Genomic DNA, 20,136 nt, shown 5'->3' on the forward strand with positions numbered 1-20,136 from the left:
TCAGATCACATTCAATTTGGATCAATGTATATCATGGAAACAATGTAAAGTCTGGCAAATTGCTTTCTGTGGGAAGTGGGGAAAGGGAAACAAGATTAGGGGGAAAAATTGTAAAACTCAAAATAAATAAAATCTTAAAAAGGAAATTAATATTTTCTTTCATGTACAGCTGATAAGTATAATGAACATATTACTGCTCAGTGTTTTCCTCACTTTAATACACCCAAAAGGCCAATGATCAGCAAGGTCAGACCAAGAAGGGGAGGTCTGGTTTCCTGACAACTAATGCAGCTCAAAATCTTCCTAAAAATCTTAAAATAAAAAAAAAAGGTTGGGGTTTTTCAATAGTTTTGTTTTTACCTGAAGAAAGACTCTCTTGGGTTTTGGATTAGTAGGATCAGCACTATAGGGAAAGAAAATGCCACTGCAAACCAGAAGGAATGTAACTGCACATACTGAAGCCAAAGCAAGTATCGTCACCTTTGTATTTTTGGCAAGATAGATGAAGGTAATCTGAAGTACAAAACACAAAAATAGTTATCAATAACATATCACTGGTTAAAAGTCACCACTAAAAGCATTCATATTGACTTTATCCTCCATATGCCAAAAATATGTCAGGAGGTGGAGTTTCTAAACCATCACTATCCACTACCCCTTTGACACAGACCACAGAGGAGACAGTGTGAGGGGATCCAACAGAGGGATGCTAGCCCCAGAAAGTGCACAGGACCACAACAGCCATAAGTGCCTCAGCTAGTCAGAAAAGGGGTGTGCACTCACTGTGTGAAGCCTCTGGGATTGTCAAATGAAATGGTCAACTTCTCTCAAAGAGTTTATTTTTTACATACGATTTCTAGATTCAGGACTGCCTGTAGGACACAGCTTCAGGGCATGTCAATGATTGACAGAGAACTGGCATTTGGAAGATCATCCTGGACGGACTTGGAGTCAAGAAGACCAAGGGTACAAATCCCACCTCAGACATGTACTAGCTGGGTAACCATGAACAAGTCCCTTAACCTCGCTCAGTCTCAGTTTCTATATAAAACAGTGAAAATAATTCCTGTAACTCACATATTTCACTATGTTGTTGGGAGAATAAAAGCATATATATAAAGACCTTGCAAAATTTAAAGCTTTATAAAAATGTCAGCTATCACCATTACCATCAGAATAAAAACTAAAGGGCCTTTAGAGAACAATCAGAAGAAGCCTAGAGAAGTAAATCACTTAAGATCAGGTAACCATTATGTATCAACATCCAATCAATAAGGAAGAGAAACAAAAATAAACAAAATAAAAAGTAGGACACTTGGTTCTGAAACTCATGAGTGTCAAGGAAAGTAATGGGGAAGAAGACTAGAGCATTAAGGCTTTAAATGACCAACACAAGGGTCTGTCTTTGCCCTAACAGCCTGGCTGCTGCTGGTGGGCTTGTGGCAAGCAGAAGGTTCATTCTTGGAATCTGACCCAGAGTCTCCTGAACTATATAAAACCCAGGGAACATCAATGCTGGCAGGTCGATTCCACATGATTCAGTGGAGAGGCGTTTAATAATTGCTTGCTGACTGATGATAGATCTGTATCCTCAGTCTGGAAGGGGCCTGAGAGATGTTTAGTCTAACTCCCTCATGTCACAAATGATAAGTGACCCCCCAAAGCCCCATAGGGAAGTACAGGTTGAAGGTAAAAGTATCAGAAGACTTAATTTCCAAAACAATCTAAGCAACCCCAAGTAGACCAGGTTTTAGCAATTCTGTCCAGTCTTAAACCATATAAATAACATGCAAAGAAAACCTATCTCTTATCTAACTTCTATTCATAATTGTTAAAATCTAAACTGTTATCCCCAGATATAATACTCCTAGCAAGGTGCTGAATTTTTTCTCTTTAAGTTCGAGGGTGGTAAATATGGATAGAGTAGCCTAGCACTATCCTATCCTTGATGGTTCACCATTCTGTAATCATGATTGTCACACTTCAGACATCTCAATTATACAGAATCCAAGGAAGAAAAGAATGAAAAAAACAATTAAGACAAGTTAGTCAAGTTGAAGCAGTAGTTTCAACTTTCAGTTTTCTAAAATATTATACAGGTTCATGGTTGGTTTTCTTTTTTTTTCTTTTTTAGGTTTTTGCAAGGCAATGGGGTTAAGTGAGTTGCCCAAGGTCACACAGCTAGGTAATTATTAAGTGTCTGAGGCTGGATTTGAACTCAGGTCCTCCTGACTCCAGGGCCAGTGCTCTATTCACTACACCACCTAGCTGCCCTCATCGTTGGTTTTCAAGGCCCACCTCCTTTGGAAAATCCAACAAACACTGACATAACAGAGTAAAGGGAGAAAGCAATAAATTAATTATTTAAGAGGTGAAGATATTCATATTTTCCCAATATTAATATTATTGCAAAATAGTTCATTACATAAAATTTACATCTAATATAACCCGAAACTCAGTAAATAAGAACAATTTAAACCAGGTCTGGGAGGGAGGAAGTATGGGAGAAGCAGGTTAGTACAGCTCATATCTTATAACACTTTTAGGTTTTCAAAGCACATAGCTGACCACCATCCCTACAAGGACATAACACAAATAGTATTCCCACTTTATAGATAACGAATCTATGACTCAAGCAGTTAAATGACTTGGCCCATGGTCACTCTGCTCCAGAATATTGGATTACCTTCTTATTCTTTCTGGTATTCTCTCAATCTTCCTACCAGCATCTTTGTGTAATTACACTTTAGAAATGGCAGAAGTCCTACCAGGATGAGGGTTACTCTACCTCCATCTCCTACTCCTAGTCTGGACAGTTAATTGTCCCCCTTTATCCCTTCCACTAGTCTTGGATGGTTTGGGTAACTGGAGACACCAACTCCATTCCTAATTGTGAGATAGAGGAGGGACCAGACCTCACCTTCTACTCCGATACTGTCCTGGCACTATCAGCTTACCTACTGATATAAGTTCAGGATTCTAGGACCTTATTCTCATCGTATAATTTTACTCTTAGGAAATCTGGACCTTCCCATCATCTATGTAATTCAACTTTATATATTGCCTCTGCCAATAGAATGTGAATGCCTTCAGAGCAGGGGTTGTCTCTATTTTCCTATTTGTACGCCCAACACAGACAATTCTTAGAACATAAGAAGAGCTTTATTATGTGTGTTCATTCATTCATTTTGATCATAACAGTCAGAGATAAAAGCAAGTATTAACTTCCCTATTTTTTTTAGGTTTTTGCAAGGCAAATGGGGTTAAGTAGCTTGCCCAAAGCCACACAGCTAGGTAATTATTAAGTGTTTGAGACCGGATTTGAACCCAGGTACTCCTGACTCCAGGGCCGGTGCTTTATCCACTGCACCACTACCTGCCCCGTAACCTCCCTATTTTACAGAGAGAGAAAAGAGACCTAGGGACATTGGAGTGGCAGAATAAGGATTCAAACATAAATTTTTTTTGTATCTGTGGTAACCCTAAAGTCTTAATATGTTCCTTAAATAGATTTTAATTGAGTTCAAGAAAATAATTTGAATAAATCCACCAGGATTACAAGAAAAATTCACCAAAGGAGATAGAAGACTTCATTATTCAGAAATGCCTTGTTAACCAGAAGCTAACTTTTATATTGCTTGAATAGATAAAAGTAATCAAAATATTTTTAATCCATAACATCAAGAAGTTAGTTATTTCATTATAAGAAATCTTCCAAGAAGTACTTTTCTTTCTTAAAAAATTAAATGGATCATGGAATGTTCAACTTCTCTCCTCCAGCAATAAAAGCAGAACAGTTCCTTGACATATCAATATGTTTAAAGGATCATAGATTTGGAAGTAGAAGGAATCTTAGAGGTCATATAATACAACCCCTTCATTTTAGGAATGAGTACACTGAGATATAGGTTAAGTCTTAGCCATAGTCATATGTCCTGGGAGTTGGCAGAAACAGGATTTGAAACTAGATCTTTTGACTCCAAATTTAGCATTTTTCCTCTGTATCATGGCCCTCTCCTGCTCAATAAATGCTACTCTATTATCTTGAAGATTAAATAAATGCTCCTCTGTGTGTTAAAGTCTTTCACAAACTAGCTCTAAATTTATTGTACATTACATCCCCCCACACAATATTTGGCCCAACCCAAGTATCCTTCTTTGAACAGGCTCTTTGCTGTGCTTAAAATATTCATTCAGTTCCTCAGAATCCCTAAATTACTGTAAAGTTCAGCTTAAAAATCACTTTTTTATGCCCCAGCTGTGGGAGCCTTACCTCAAAACTGCTGCCTATTTTATTTTGAATATATCACCTATTACATGTATGTGTTTGTGTGTATAAAAAATGTATACTTGCATATATGCTCCCATCTTTGTTTTTGTATCCCCCACAACTAGCACAGTACCTATCTACTATGTAGATGCTTAATAAATGCTTACTATTACTTATATCAATAATTCATTTCAGAAATATATTACTACTGAATTATTCCTCTGCCCCTCACTGTGATATCTGATCTGATTGTTATGTATTTACTCCCAAGGGTTCCTTGAAACATCAATAACCATTCTGAGGTTCTATATCAAGTAAACTCCACTAACAGACTGCAATTATCATCTGCAATAGCCTCCATAATCTCAAAACAGAACATAACAAAGACGATTTTGAATCCTTAAGTAGAGTCTAGAATCAAAATTTAAATATTTGCTTTTAGATCATAACTCATAGATGTTTCAATTATATTTATGTTATCACTTTAATATATTTTCTCAGTTATTAAGTTATAAGCATGACCTAGTACTACTATTACATCTACCACAAACAGGCACTTGAAAAGATTTGCTATTAAAAAAAAAAGGAAAATTTTTCTTACGAAATAGGAAGACAAAATCATTGCACAGAAAGCCAGAATGGAAGCCAATACAACATCAGGTGGAATTTCTGAACCACTTCTTCCTAAGATAGGTGTAAACATTTCAAACACTGCCCAAATGAGATACAGCGCATATAGATATGGAATAAACATGCCCATAAGGTAAATCATGATAAATCTTCCTTTGGCACCTGTAAGATAGAAGGGGGAAAAAAGTTTGCAATCTATTCTTAGATCTAAATTTTATATCATCATCATCATCATATATTTGAAGAGCAATCATAGTATATCTACTAAATACATGAACATGTAGAAACAGAATGTTCAAAACTGTTGTCATCTTTGTGAAACGTTAAATTCAGAGTGAGAAGGCAGGCTGATTCAGATAAAGTAGCCTATTAAAAATACGCACACACACACACACACACACACACACACATATATATATACATATATATATATACAATATATGAATACACTTATTGAAGAGAAAAGAAATGGTCCCTGATCCTGAGAACTTACATTTCTACTTAGGGGGAGAGGGGGAGCAGGGAGGAGAGCATGGCTAAAACATGTACACAAATAAGCATGGGACAATGAAAACTGAGGAGGTAGGGATTATTTACAATATGGGGGATACAGGAAAGGGATGATATTAATGAAGGCTTAATAGGAAAGTTGGCATAAATTCTGAATTCAGAATTCAGAATAAATTCTGAAGAAAGACAAGGAACTGAAATGTAAAGAAAATAAAGTTTTGATTTATATGAGAATGGTAACAGATGGTAACAGATTTCAGATCTAAAAATACAGAAATGACCCAGGTAAGCAGGAAGGAAAAAATCCAAGCAATAGTCAACATTAATACGATCCTAGAGGTACAACAGGAGCATGGGTGGATAAAGGCAAGATTCATCTAGTCAGAATCAAAGGGTATAGTAGATAAGTTCCTTCTAACTTTCTCCTCTGTCTTTAAATTATCATGGATAGACAGTATTTGTTCATATGTTGTACCTCCCTAAAAGAATCTAAGCACCCTAAGGACAGGTACTATTCAAACTTTCATCAACTAGTTCAATCCCGTGTACACAGCAGCTTATTCACTAAATGTTTACTGGATTAAGTTGGACGAGAGCATAGGAACACATTTTAGTAGGATAACAGAGGCCTCTGAACTCACACATAATCAACAGTTTCAAATCATTCTTTAGATATTTTTTTGTCTTGTGTTCTATTTTGAGGAGGCTGAGAAAAATAGCATAGGAAATTTTCAAAGGGTGCTTTTCTCCTCACTGTCTAATTATAAACTTCAAATTTAGGCAGGGGATCCTGCCTACTCATAAGATGTCATCTGACTGTGGTGGTTCTCTGGAATCTGGAGGCAGAGTTGCAAGGTTTTTAAAATTTAAATATTTTTACCATTTTGGAAAAATTCAAGTGAAGGCAAAAATCAGGTGACGAAAATTAATGAAGAGACAACTACCTGATAGACTAACTAGAATCCAAAAGCAACAGCCCAAATGGGGAGACCTGGAGGCAATTCCTGAAAATACCAACTGAACTCCTAACTGAACAGAACCAAGGAGACTACTGTAGTCTCTGAGAGGGTAAATAATTTATTCACCAGGTCCTAACAGTATATTATTGCCCCATATTGAACCTCTTCTTTTTTTTAGGGGTTTTTTTTTGCAAGGCAAATGGGGTTAAGTGGCTTGTCCAAGGCCACACAGCAAGGTAATTATTAAGTGTCTGAGGCTGGTTATTAAGTGTCTGAGGCCGGGAACCTTTTCTTTTTGAAGGGAAAAGTAGAGGGGAAGAGAACTAACTAGCAGTGGCTACCATGTCCTTAGCTAAAGAAAAAAACAAAGACCATGTATTAGTCTGTGGGAGGCTAACAAGACACCATTCTTAAAAGTTCATCCTCAAACCAAGACAAGCCTCAGTTCTGAGCCTAGATACTGCCATTTTTAAAGTTAGAAATCACTTACCTACATCTGCTTGAACATCAGGTATATTTTTATCATTTTTTGACTTAAGATTATTTTAAGTCTAACTAAATAAGGAATAGCAAAAATCTAATTGTCTCCTATTTTAGATAAAGATTCCTATCAATACTGATCTAGAGAACAAAAAAGGAAAGAGAACTACTATAATAAAGTGACCTGGAACTTAAAAAAGAAACAAAACTCTACACAGCATAGATCAAGGTGAAAAAACATGCCCAAGAAATATTATCTAGAGTATAATTAGGGGAAATACCCCCCCCAGTTGTATGAAAAAAAATTTCCTACCATTTTGCTTGAATTCCTTATTGACAAGCAGTTTTGTGAGCAATGGAAACACCACCCAGATAGCACTAATAAATGCAGAACAGAGTCCTTGAGTAGTGAGCAGAAGAAGAGAGCTACAATGCACAAAGAGCGAGATGTCAAAAAACACCTCTCCCAGGTATTGTTCACTTGTGTGCTGAAAAAAAAAAAAATTTCATGGAACACTTTTTTTCAACTTAATATAATCACTTCAGTATTCTTTTATATTAATAATGACAAAGCAATCTCCTCCTATACAGGCATACCTTAGTAAAGGAATCCTCATTATTAATGTTTTACAGTATCATTTAACACCTTACAATCAAACCAAAGTTATGAAACCCTATTAAAAAAAACTGTTGAGTTGATAGTTTACAATATTGTTCCTTGAGGTACCGTGCCTTAAAACATTATTCCACCTAACTGCATATTGTTTTGCAGAACTATTTAATTACTCTAAATAGTTCATATTTATAAAATGCTTTATGTTTTACAAAATATTTCCACTACTTCCCTATGTAAAATAGATTAGAATATCCACTTAATAGATAAGTTAACTGAGGCAGGGGCAGCTAGGTGCTGCAGTGGATAGAGCACTGGCCCCGGAGTCAGGAGCAACTGAGTTTAAATCCGGCCTCAGACACTTAGTAATTACCTAGCTGTGTGGCTTTGGGCAAGCCACTTAACTCCTTGCCAAAAAAAAAAAAAAAAAAAAAAAAAAGTTAACTGAGGCAGAGAGATTAAATGAGTTGCCGAAGGACACACAGCTAATAAATTATCAGAAACAAGGACTGAAATTGGGTCTCAACTCTGAACCTACCAGACCACAATACCTCAATGCTAATCTGTTTTTTAATGCCTTTTTAAAAAATAACTATAATACCTAGATATGCCTTCTCACTGCCTTCATCACCTTGGAACCGAATCTTTTATTAAAAAAAATTTAAAACAAACATGTAGACAACATCTAACAATGTAGTCTATGTGTCTTACTCCATCTGTCTTCATAGCATCCTCCCCTCTGCTAAAATGGGAATTATATTTCATTATCTGTTCTTCAGGAGCATCACTCTCATTGTTCAGAGAAGTTAATACCAACAGCACTAGGAGTAGAACAATAATAATCTACATTTAAAATGGGTTCCCAAGTCTTAATTTTCAAAAAAAATAACACTTTAATTCCTCTTTTCATCAAGCTTTCCTGAATAAAGCACCATGGTCACATGGGCCCTGCCTACAACACACCATACCAGGCTCCTCCTACACCCCAAAATCCCTGTTCTTATTCTGGCTCCACATTGCTACCCTGGTTTACTAGTTTGAGACATTTAAACAATGGGAAGACAAGAGGAGGTAGAAAGGAGTAGGAGAGCACAATTCTTCTAGACATGAAGACAACTCAGCTAAAAGTACTGTTCCAACCATTACTACAATATGTAATATTTGTCCATTTATGAAGAAGACCAGGACAACAGTGGAGGTGATACCATGACAAGTACATGAATTGGGATTTGTGTGAGGGGGTGCTGTGCTAAGTCACCAGCCTCTCTTTCTCCTCCAGAGTCATCTGGGTCCAGTGGCCAGATATGAATCAGAATGACTGGATATGGCCCAGGCTGGGAGGCAATGAGTTAGGTGACTTGTCCAAGGTCACACAGCTAGTATGAGTCAAGTGTATGAGCCTGGATTAGAAGTCCAGTCCTCCTGACTCCAAAGAGTGCTTTATCCACTGTGCCACTAAACACTTAGTGCAATATGTATCTTAGGTTCAGAGAATCCTGTTCCCCAAAACAGATCTTTCTGACACCAACTGAAAATAATGATTACTAACACCAAAGGCATTCTGCTCCCCCAGTAATTTCAATTAGTCTTCCCTTTCTTTATTCAAATGTTTTGTCTAAAGGTTGGCAATCAATTCAATAATTCAATTCAACAAGTACTTATTAGGCATCTAATATATACAAAGCAATGTTTCTCATCCTCTATCATTTATAATGTATTGGTAGATGGTTAAGTGTGTGAGAACACACACACACACACACACACACACACACACACACACACAACTGAGGAAATTCACAAAGGAGAAAATAAGCTAAGCCAAATTCCCATTCAAGAAGTTCAAAGAACATGGATCTGTACTTAACTATAAATTGCTTCCATTCATTTTGCATATTGACTGCTAATTTCATCTGTATCAGTCTAATTCACACATGTGAAACTAAATAGTAAAGGAATTATTATCTAAACTGTGACCAAAGAACAAGCACTTCTGAAGCCCTTAGCATCCCCCTTCACCCCCTCCTTAACTATGTGGCTGCATCTGTCAACCATTCCTGACTAGGGAATAAAAATACCAATAAAAAAAAGATAGGAAAAAATAAACAGAAAAAAAGTCAAGAAATATTTGTAAGAAACAAAATAAAATCTCAGCTGGAAACTTCCTGGAATGAACTGTGCACAGTCTGTATAGGTATATTTTGAAAACTAATGAAGGGTCCCCCACCGGGGCCCTTCTATCCCTATCATAAAGTTGAATACATTTCTTGAGAAAACTCTTATTCTGTACATGTCTTCAAAATGATAGCCAAAGAAGTACCACTTTAGCAAACTAAAGAAGAAGAGAGATATGAGTGATCACCAATCACAACCTCAGTACTTTATGTCCCTATGTATGAAGACTTGGTTGCAAATTCTAGATCTCCTAATTTACTTCTTGGGTGAGCTTAGATGAGTTTCATCACTGATAAAATGTTGGGGCTAGATAAGATAGCTTTTTTAAAGTCCCACTCAGTTTTAAGTTCTTTGAGAATATGCATATAGCCAAAATTAGGTAGAACTTTTGAAAATTCTTCAAATTTAAAATCTGGCTAAAGTTAGAATTAACTTCCATATTCTTTTTGTTTAAAGAATTAAGCTATATTTAAGAATTTTCAAGGTAATATTAATTCTATTAGTGTGCAAAGACTAAAAGAGGATTTTCTTACAGGAAATTGTTTAAATGAGAGACAGTGGGACATTCTGTTGCCTCTAATAACTAAAGACAGTGTCCTGCAAAGACCCAGAATTTACAATGTTCTCTCTTACAAATTCACAGCATGATAAAAGCTTATAAAAGGAAAATTCAAACACATTAATGAAATTAGCACAAAGAAAAAAAGGAAAAAAAAATAGGAAGCAAAACAGACTAGCAAACACCCAGAATTCAGTTTGTTGAGTTCTTTATCATCCATTAACTGATGTTTTCAATACCAAACAAGTATCTTTACAAATTGGTCAATGGAGAAAAGTATCATGGCATAAAAAAACAGAAAAAAGTCACAGATATAATTTAAAATTCATTTGTTTAGTTTTTTTTTCTTTTAAAAACCATCTCTAGGGGTGGCTAGGTGGCGCAGTGGATAAAGCACCGGCCCTGGAGTCAGGAGTACCTGGGTTCAAATTCGGTCTCAGACACTTAATAATTACCTAGCTGTGTGGCCTGGGGCAAGCAACTTAACCCCATTTGCCTTGCAAAAATAAAAAAAACCCCAAAACCTAAAAAATAAAATAAAATAAATAAAAACCATCTCTGAGATATAGGAGTTCCTATGAAAGCTGATTTACTTAGAATTTTAACTAACTACAATTGAAAAAAACTTCAAAAGTCTCACTAACTTACTAAAGAACTTAGAAACAGCAACATAAACACCATGACAAGAAAAGACATAAAAACCTCTCTGAAGTTGTCTTGGGTGGAGAGCTGAATGGATTGAATAAACAAAGCTACATAACTTGAATTTTTGAACCATTCTCTTCTAAGGTACAATCTTAACCCAGTTTTTTTGAAGCATCCATGAAAAATATTGTAAAGCAGTCTGCCCAATTTTATCTAAAAAAGTAAACTCAATTAAAATCTACCCCAAATAAAAAATAAGATTAAAAAAATCCAACTAAAAATAATGCCAATTTTTGGAATCTAATTAAAGTTAAATGTTTCATCAACTCATTGAATCTATAAAGAGAATAAATAGACATGAAATTGTGCATATGTCAAATACTTGACTCCAGTTTTTCAACCAGTACTTTTCTGGCTAAGTGGCTAAGTTCACCTCTCTCAGGACAATGATTTTTTTCACTATAGTGTTGGTTTTTAAAAATTGATGCACAAAAAAAAACTTAATGCAGAACTGTAATTAAAACCTTCTTCTAAGATAATTGTTCTAAAAATGTTTCACTGTGTACTTCTAACTAAATATTAAAAAAAAAACCTTGGCAGTATTTCTGTTCTACTGATAGTAATGAGATAAAGAAAACATCTTTTCTTAGTTACACAAAGAAGACTAAAAGGAAAGGGCTGGTGGGGAATGAATTATGTGTACAAACAGGAGGAAATAAGTAAGAGATGGGAAGAGTATGCGCTAACAAGTCTTACAGATGAGAATATCAAATATCATAATGCAGTTCAGCATATTACAGGCTCCCTGACCTAATTCAAAATTAGCCCCAATTTGGGAAACAATTCCACAAACAAAAAGACATCTAAGACAGTATTCATCGCATGAAATTCTTATGTGTTTAATCCTTCTCCATGATCACAGTTTTGATCTTAGTTTTCCTTACTTCTAGGGAAAAGCAACAAGCAATCATTAAATATCTACAACACTTACCAAATAATAGAATCGTTTTGCAAGTGTATGAACAAGTGTGATCTTAGCCACAGCTGCAGTCCCATATAGACAGACTGAGACATAAAAGTGGTTATACCATGAAAGAGACTGTCCAATAAGAGAAATGAACACTGCTATAATAAGAACAGCAACCAAGCTGGTAAACCAACTTATCAGGGTGATGCCAAGCCCACAGAAGAAATCCTTTGTGTAGTTAGCAGCTAAAAAAAAAAAAAAGGAAAAATAAAGTTTATAGTACAGACTTTAACAAACTCACCATATAAACAACTGGTAAAATCATTGCAGTAAAAGTTAAGAATAAAGTCTTAAGCATCATAAATAATAAAATGATTTACTGAAAATAACATTTGTTAGGACACTAATACAGGTAATTTGAGTTATTAAAACATCCCCTAAGGATACTTAAAAATAATTAATCAACTAATGTTCATTGGGTATCTATGAAATCATGACACTATGCTAAGTATTCAAATGACTCAGCCCTGAATTGCTTACATACAATTCTGTGTATGTGGAATGAGTCTAGATAATCTCTGTAGTGTCTCCTAGTATTATCTGATTCTATAGTAAGAGACATAATCTACATGAACACCTGAGTCAAGATATATATATATATATATATATATCTTTTAAAATATATATATATATATATGAATATACGTGTATATGTATTTGCATATATGTAAAGTATGAAACACACACAGATATGAGGCTCAGTAAAACTCACACAGATGAGCCTAGAATCAGCAAGACCTGAGTTCAAATATGAATTCAGACATTTACTAGCTGTAGGATTCTGGTCAAGTCACATCATCTCCCTTTGTCTCAGATTCTTCAACTGTGAAATAAGAATAGCTGCAAGGCATTGTTGTGAGAATCAAGAAGCCATTAGCTACAGGACCAAGCATAGAGCAGGCTACATACATACAAATAATTATTCCCTCCCCACCAAATAAATATAGACATGTGTATGATATATGCTTAATGTACTATTATATGTTACATGATTTATATTATCTGAATATTAAAATAAATTAAATATCAAATGTATCATATACTATCTATCTAATAATACATATTAGATATAAAAAATAAACACATCCACTCATCTATCTATCTATCTATCTATCTATCTATCCCTTCATCCATCCATCAGGAGAGGGGAAAAGGAATAAGCATTAGTATCTAGTCTACAATGTGCATTTTACAATAAACACTTTTTAAATATTGTCTCACTGATCCTCACAGCAACCTTCCGAGGAATGCATTTATTATATTTAACAGTGTAGGAAACTTCAGGTAAAGGGAGGCTAAATGACTTGCCTAGGTCATACAACCAGTAAATATCTAAGGCCTCATTTGAACTAAGAACTCACTAACTTCAGGCCCAGCTCTCTATCCACTTTTCTCATAACTGCCTTTGTTATGTATGAGCATAAAAGTTTCTAAATACATCTATATGCATGGGAAAGTATCTGAGCATAAAAGTTTCTAAATACATCTATATGCATGGGAAAGTATCTGTGTATGTATCTACATACAAACACACATATCATCCTATACATACACGTATATATACATATATATACATATATATATATACATACATATATATATATATATATATATACACATATATATATATAGGGTACATACAGGAATACATGAAGCTGTGATTTTATCAATTTAGAATATTTCCACTGATGATGCAGATCACATTGATCTACATATCTCCCTCCCTTCCTCCATCCACCCATCCATCCAACCCATCTCAAATCTTGAGAATCACCAGTCATAAAGAAGCTAAATGACTTCCATAGGAGGACATATTTGATCACAGTATTTTAAATCCTAGGATCAGAGGCAAGAATTAAACCCAAGTCTCCTTAATTTCATGGTGCAACTATATGCAATGCCTACTTCTTGATCTTGTGCATAAATTTCTATTTCATTCAGATTAAAAGACAAGACTTTGAGAACTATGAGATGCTCTAATGAATTAATATAGTTATGTAGACTAATAGATTACTTGTTGGAATCTTTCTCAGTACCATATGCAATATGGAGTTTTCCCATAGCTTAATGCAAAGATTTGCCTCATAAAAATTCTACTGTCCTGAATTTATAGTGAAGATATAGACTTACCTTTCTGTTTTGGCTTCAAGAATTTTCTGCCCAAGTATAGGGCAACAGCTACTACAACCATGTAGTTAATTATTGAGCCAACACGAGCGGGATAGGCTACGACGAACAAGCCAAGTACATCAAAAAAGACCATGTTTCCATGTCGGTACTCAAAGGAAGAAGCCAGTCTATCAGCTGTAGCTAAATATTTAAGCACAGCTAAAATGTTGTCACCTACAGAAAAAAAACAGACATAAATAGTGCATCACTTTAATGCATCATATACAATTATTCTCTTCATATTTTAAAATAGAAATAACTAAATTATGAGTTGTGATCTTCAATTATGCTTTAAGTAAAGAAATACATTCTTCCTAGTTATTTTTCTTTTTCCTTTCATAATCATATTTCCTAAAATAAATTGTCTAGTACATTGCTTCCATTTCCTGTCTATTCCATCATTGATTTCATTCCTGCCAGTCTCCTAGACTACAACTTTAAAAAGTTATCATGGGAACAGAGCAAAGATGGAGGCATAAGAACAGCCTTTCCTAGAAGCTCCTCCAAAATATACCAAAAAACTTAAAATTATGGCTCTAACTAAATTTTTGAGAGACAAAACCCACAGAAAGATCCAGTAAGGCAATTCTCCAGCCCAAGGCAACCTGCAAGATCATGGGAAAGCTCTGTTCCACAGGAGTGGAGGAGGCAACAGCACAGCCAGGAATACAGCACCAGAGCAAAGGAGCTCCACTCTTCTAGGAATAGCCCACTGGGCACCTTGGGTCCCAGGAAGCGCCAGATGCCCTGACCTGCCAACCCAGGAAACACTAAGCACAACTTGGAAGATCAGCAAGGAAACATCTGCCAAAGTGGGAGTGGGAGCCGGCATGGCTCTCAGTGCAGCTGCAAACCCTCAGCACAGTCAAGATCCCAGGAAACAGAAGCAGGCCTGCAGAGCCGCCCGGTAGCTGTTTCCAGAGCATTCAGCCCACAGAAGGTAAGGGGGTAGAAAGAGACTGTCGAGGTCTCTCCTCTGGCCCTGAGACAGGACTCTTGTGCTTTGTCCATATTCATACCCATATTCATACTGATCACAGTCTGGGACTCCCCATTGTCATAGAGCAGATACCCTCCTCCAGAGCAAAGGGGTATGCTTGTGGTCATCCACAGACCAGAGCACAGAGCCTCCCATAAGACCTTGAACAAACTGAGGTCCTGGTGGGGGCGCCCCAATAATACTCAAAAGCTCAGAAATCAACCCCAAACCAGGGCACAGGCTGGGGAAATGATTAAACAGAAAAAAAGGAACCTGACCATACACAATTACTTTGGTCCCATGGAGGATCAAAACACACACACTCAAAAGATGAGAAAGTTCCAGCTTCTGCAACTAAAGATTCCAAGAAATATAGAAGCTGGTCTCAGGTTATTTCAGAGCTCAAAAAAAAAAATTGAAAATCAAGTAAGGAAGGTAGAGGAAAAATTGGGAGGAGAAATGAGGGAGATGCAGGAAAAACATGAAAACCAAGTCAACAGCTTAGTCAAGGAGATTCAAAAAAAATGCTGATGAAAACAACATTTAAAAACAGTTTAGATCAAATGGATAAAAAAGTTCAAAAAATTAATGAGGAGAAAAATACCTTTAAAAGCAGAACTGGACAAATGGAAAAGGAGGTAAGAAATCTCCCTGAAGAAAACAAATCCTTCAAATGTAGAATGGAGCTAAAGGAAGCTGATAACTTTGTGAGGAATCAAGACAGAATAAAACAATATCAAAAGAATGAAAAACTAGAAGAAAATGTGAAATATCTTATTAAAAAAGCAATGGATCCGGAAAACAGATCTAGGAAAGACAATGTTAAAATTATTGGGCTAATTAAGTCATGATCAGGAAAACAGCCTTGACTTCATTTCTAAAGAATTTCTACAGGAAAATTGCCCTGATATCCTACAAGTAGAGGGCAAAATAGAAATTGAGAGAATCCACCGATCTCCTGAGATACAAAAAAAATAACCCCCAGGAATATTACAGCCAAGTTCCAGAACTCCCAAGTCAAAGAGAAAATACTACAAGCTGCCAGAATAAAACAATTTGAATATTGTGGTGCTACAGTCAGGATTACACAGGACTTAGCAGCATCCACATCAAGGGCTCGTAGGGCTTGAAATATGATATTCCAGAAGGCAAAAGAGCTTGGAATGCAACGGAGAATCAACTACTCAGCAAAACTGAACATCCTCTTCCAGGGAAAAAGATGAACTTTCAATGAAACGGGAATTTCAAATGTTCCTGCTGAAATGACCAGAGCTGAACTTTCTGTTCAGGAACTCCAAGAACTTTAAGTTCAGGACAGGATTCAAGTGGGGGGGCACGGACAAGAAGGGTAAATTTTGAGAGATTTAATGATGAGGAACTGCATGTATTCCTGCATGGGAAGATGATACAGATAATACTCATATGAACCTTCTCATTTATTAGAGCAGTTAGAAAGTGCTTTTATAGTCGAGACATAGGAGAGAGCTGAATTTGAAGGTATAATATACTTTTAAATGGTGTCATAGGGTGAAAAGGAAATGTACTGGGAGAAATGAAAGGAGAGGTAGAATAGAGTAAGATATTTCATGTAAAAGAGTCAAGAAATAGCTTTTGTAATAATATGGAAGGGGGAGAAGGTGAGGGTAAATGAGGGAGCCTTCATTTTCATTGGAAATGGCTCAAAAAGGAAACATATATACTTAATAGGGCATAGAAATCCGGGGCAGGGGGACAAAGGGGATGGGAGAAAAGGGCCAGGGGAAGGGGGGCAGTATAGGTGATAGAGGAGGGGGTAGATCATGGGAGGGGATAGTCAGATATAACACATTATCTTTTTTTTTACTTTTTGCAAGGTGGTGGGATTGGATGGCCTGTCTAGGACCACGGGGCTGAGTGGTTGCTGGGTCTCTGGGGTGGGATGTAGGCTTGGGGCCTCCTGGCCCCAGGGCTAGTGCTCTGCACACTGCATCACTTTGTTGCTCCACAGCACACTTTTGAAGAGGGACAGAGTGAAAGGATAGAAAAAATATAACTGGTAGTGGGGAGAAATGGATGGAGGGAATTACAAGCAGCAACAGCAACTGTGGAAAAACATGGAAGTAACTTCTCTGATGGACATATGATAAAGAATGGGATCCACCCCAGAGACAGAGCTGATGGTATCAGAACACAGACTGAAGCACAATTTTTTCTAGTCTGTGTTCCTTCTTTTACTTTATTTCCTTGTGAGGTTTTTTTTTATTTAAGTGGGGGGAGGGGTATTATGTTCACTCTTTTTTTTTTTAAGGTTTTTGCAAGGCAAATGGGGTTAAATGGCTTACCCAAGACCACACAGCTAGGTAATTATTAAGTGTCTGAGACCAGATTTGAACCCAGGTACTCCTGACTCCAGGGCCGGTGCTTTATCCACTGCGCCACCTAGCTGCCCATTGTTCACTCTTACAAGACTATTTTAGTAATGTGTAAATAAAAAAAATGTAAAAAAAAATTTACCATGACCATCATCTATCTAAGTCATATTATCATTTAAAGCTAGGAAGTAATAGTTTACCAGTCATCAATTTTATGGATTACTCTTTGCTGGGGTTCAGAAATGAGATGAACAGCACATCAAGTGTTTTTCCATGTTCATCATCCTTGTCTTCTCAATTTCATTTCATCCCTTCCCTCCAAAGTCACACCTCTCACCATCCCACTTTAGTCAAAGTGGATACAATAAAAAACATACACTGACTATGTCCACCTCACTTGGGTTCATCAAGTAGAGGGATTACTCATTCCTGACTCTATCTATAATAACCAATTTTCCAATGACTATTACCAGAAATAAATCCCGAGTACATCTGGATGGCCTCATAACTCTTAGGCAAGCATATGGCTCTTCCCTTACAGTATCTAGTATAATCTAGCTAGAACTTGCACCTCATCACTGGAGCATTCAGTCTTATACTAGAAGAGCCTGATTCCTGATCCACAAGGAAATCAACTTCCCTAATTTTGGACAATAGTTACATCTGCTATCATCCTACACCAGCAGAACTACCTAAATTATTATAAAGTTCATACTAAGGTGGGCAGTCATGTGGCAACTTAGATAGAAGAGTAGAAGAGTCTGCTGCAAACACTTTAACTGTGTGACCCTGAGCATATCAGTAATCCTCATTTATAAAATGGGGATAGTGACAGCACTTGCTTCAGAGATGTTGTGTATAATGTACAATATATTAAAGTGCTGTGCAAATACTGGATATCATCATCATTATTCCTAACAGCTATTGACAGCATCTATCTCTAGTAAAGATCAAATCAATTAATAACCTAAAAGGGTCTCTCATCTCCTTTGTTATGGCACTATGGAATAAAACTATTTTACAGAATCTTAAGATTTTTAATTGTTAGGAAACAAAAGCAAAATATATAAGGAATAAAAAGAAGTTCCCTTTTATTTCCATTGAAACAGACTGCTCTTTATTTACTACTTCAGAAAAACAAAGGGACTGATGATTTAATTCTTCTTGGGCAAATGAAGTTCTTTATTTCAAGAGAAGTTCCTACAAACCCTATCAGAAGACTCCACTGCCAAAATCATAAAAGTATCTGTGGCTCCTGTGTGAAAAGGGTATTCTTATACTTATCACCAACAACTCAGTATTTTTATTTAAAAAAAAAAGTTTCGGGGAGGCTAGGTGGCGCAGTATAAAGAGCACCACCCTGGAGTCAGGAGTACCTGAGTTCAAATCTGGCCTTAGACACTTAATAATTAATTACCTGGTTGTGTGGCTTTGGGCAAGTCACTTAACCTCATTTGCCTTGCAAAAAAAAAAACTAAAAAAAATTTCTCAATCATGATTATGCAGTTGAAGTACTATCACTTGTATTATCTTTAGCTACATTATGAGGTTAGGCTTTTCTAGGCTAGCCTAAAGCACTAATAAAGTTCTTTCCAAAAGATTCTGCATTCCAAAAGGCTAAAAATCAACTTACAAAAGTGAAACATGTCTAATTAGTGAGTAGAGAAAATTCCCCCATGTAAAAAAAAATGCATACTTCAAAATACTGTTCTATTTGTTTTACCTGGCATGATTCTTGCTTAATCAGTCCCTAAACATGGTATACCCTGATAATTTATGCACAAGACATTACTGCTAACATAAAAAATAAATATTTTTAGTATGATAATTTTAACTAAAAGCTAAAAAAGTTAGAAAAGTTCTAAGTCTTAGAAATTATAGTTCCTTAAAAATATATTGGGCACTACTAATCCAGAACCTAAAAGATAAAGTTTTTTGAATAGAGATTAGCATTAACAATGACCTTATAAGCATATGATTAGATACACTAGAGTTCAAGAAGTACTTAAATAGCTGACTCCAGAAAAATTACTCTGATGTTAAAAGGTAGATGAGTAGGAAATAATTATATCTAGAAATACTTCTTGTGAAAATCTAATACCAACCTGCTCTTTGAATAGAATCGGTGAGAATTCTGTCTGGTGTATCATACCTGGTATGATAAATGTAGCCATTCTCAATAAAAGCCAAGTCTATTCCTAAAAAATGAAAAGGAAAACATAAAATAAACAAAGCAATTCATAGGTTTATATTAATTTTATTAAATGAATAAAAATTAAACTTCTAAAGAACAGTCTCACATTTGTTCATTTCGCATATGCCCTTTTTGGTCCCCCAAAATTGTACCTTCTCAATTACTACCTGCCCAGAATCAAAAATCAAGTTTCAAACAATTTGTATAAGGGGGCTACTAATTTAGCACAGAGGAAATAAACAAACAAAATTTCAAAGATATTTGCATAACTATCTATCATCCATATCATGACAATAGATTTGTCATTTAAAGTAAATGGAAATTATCTAAAGTAATTTAAGCAAAAGATAAAATTAAAAAAATTTTTTCACATATTTTGAGACTGATTTACTTTTCCTCATTTGAATTGCAAAACTATTGAAAGGATAAAGCCTTCACCTCAGTTTAAATTATTTTAATTATTACATCATAAAATTGTCCTTCTTCTAACAACAAGCTGATGATTATTTCCAAAATTAAAATAAGTCTCTAAATGAACATGCCAATTATAAAGCAATGCTTGAAAATGGTGGTTTCTT

General features: G+C 35.8%; 1 protein-coding gene across 1 annotated transcript in view; it reads right to left on the reverse strand.

The window, feature by feature from the left end:
• ERMP1 (endoplasmic reticulum metallopeptidase 1) overlaps positions 1 to 20,136 on the reverse strand; it is a 64,722-nt gene that overhangs the window by 14,587 nt on the left and 29,999 nt on the right. Inside the window, exons 6-11 of the mRNA XM_074197479.1 lie at positions 19,470 to 19,562; positions 13,996 to 14,208; positions 11,830 to 12,050; positions 7,163 to 7,337; positions 4,872 to 5,062; positions 361 to 513 (exon numbers count right to left, since the gene is read on the reverse strand). Coding sequence (XP_074053580.1) covers positions 361 to 513; positions 4,872 to 5,062; positions 7,163 to 7,337; positions 11,830 to 12,050; positions 13,996 to 14,208; positions 19,470 to 19,562 — 1,046 coding nt within the window. The remainder of the gene's footprint in view (positions 1 to 360; positions 514 to 4,871; positions 5,063 to 7,162; positions 7,338 to 11,829; positions 12,051 to 13,995; positions 14,209 to 19,469; positions 19,563 to 20,136) is intronic.

This window comes from Macrotis lagotis, chromosome 8 (assembly GCF_037893015.1).
Source record: "Macrotis lagotis isolate mMagLag1 chromosome 8, bilby.v1.9.chrom.fasta, whole genome shotgun sequence".
In the NCBI taxonomy this organism is placed as follows: domain Eukaryota; kingdom Metazoa; phylum Chordata; class Mammalia; order Peramelemorphia; family Peramelidae; genus Macrotis; species Macrotis lagotis.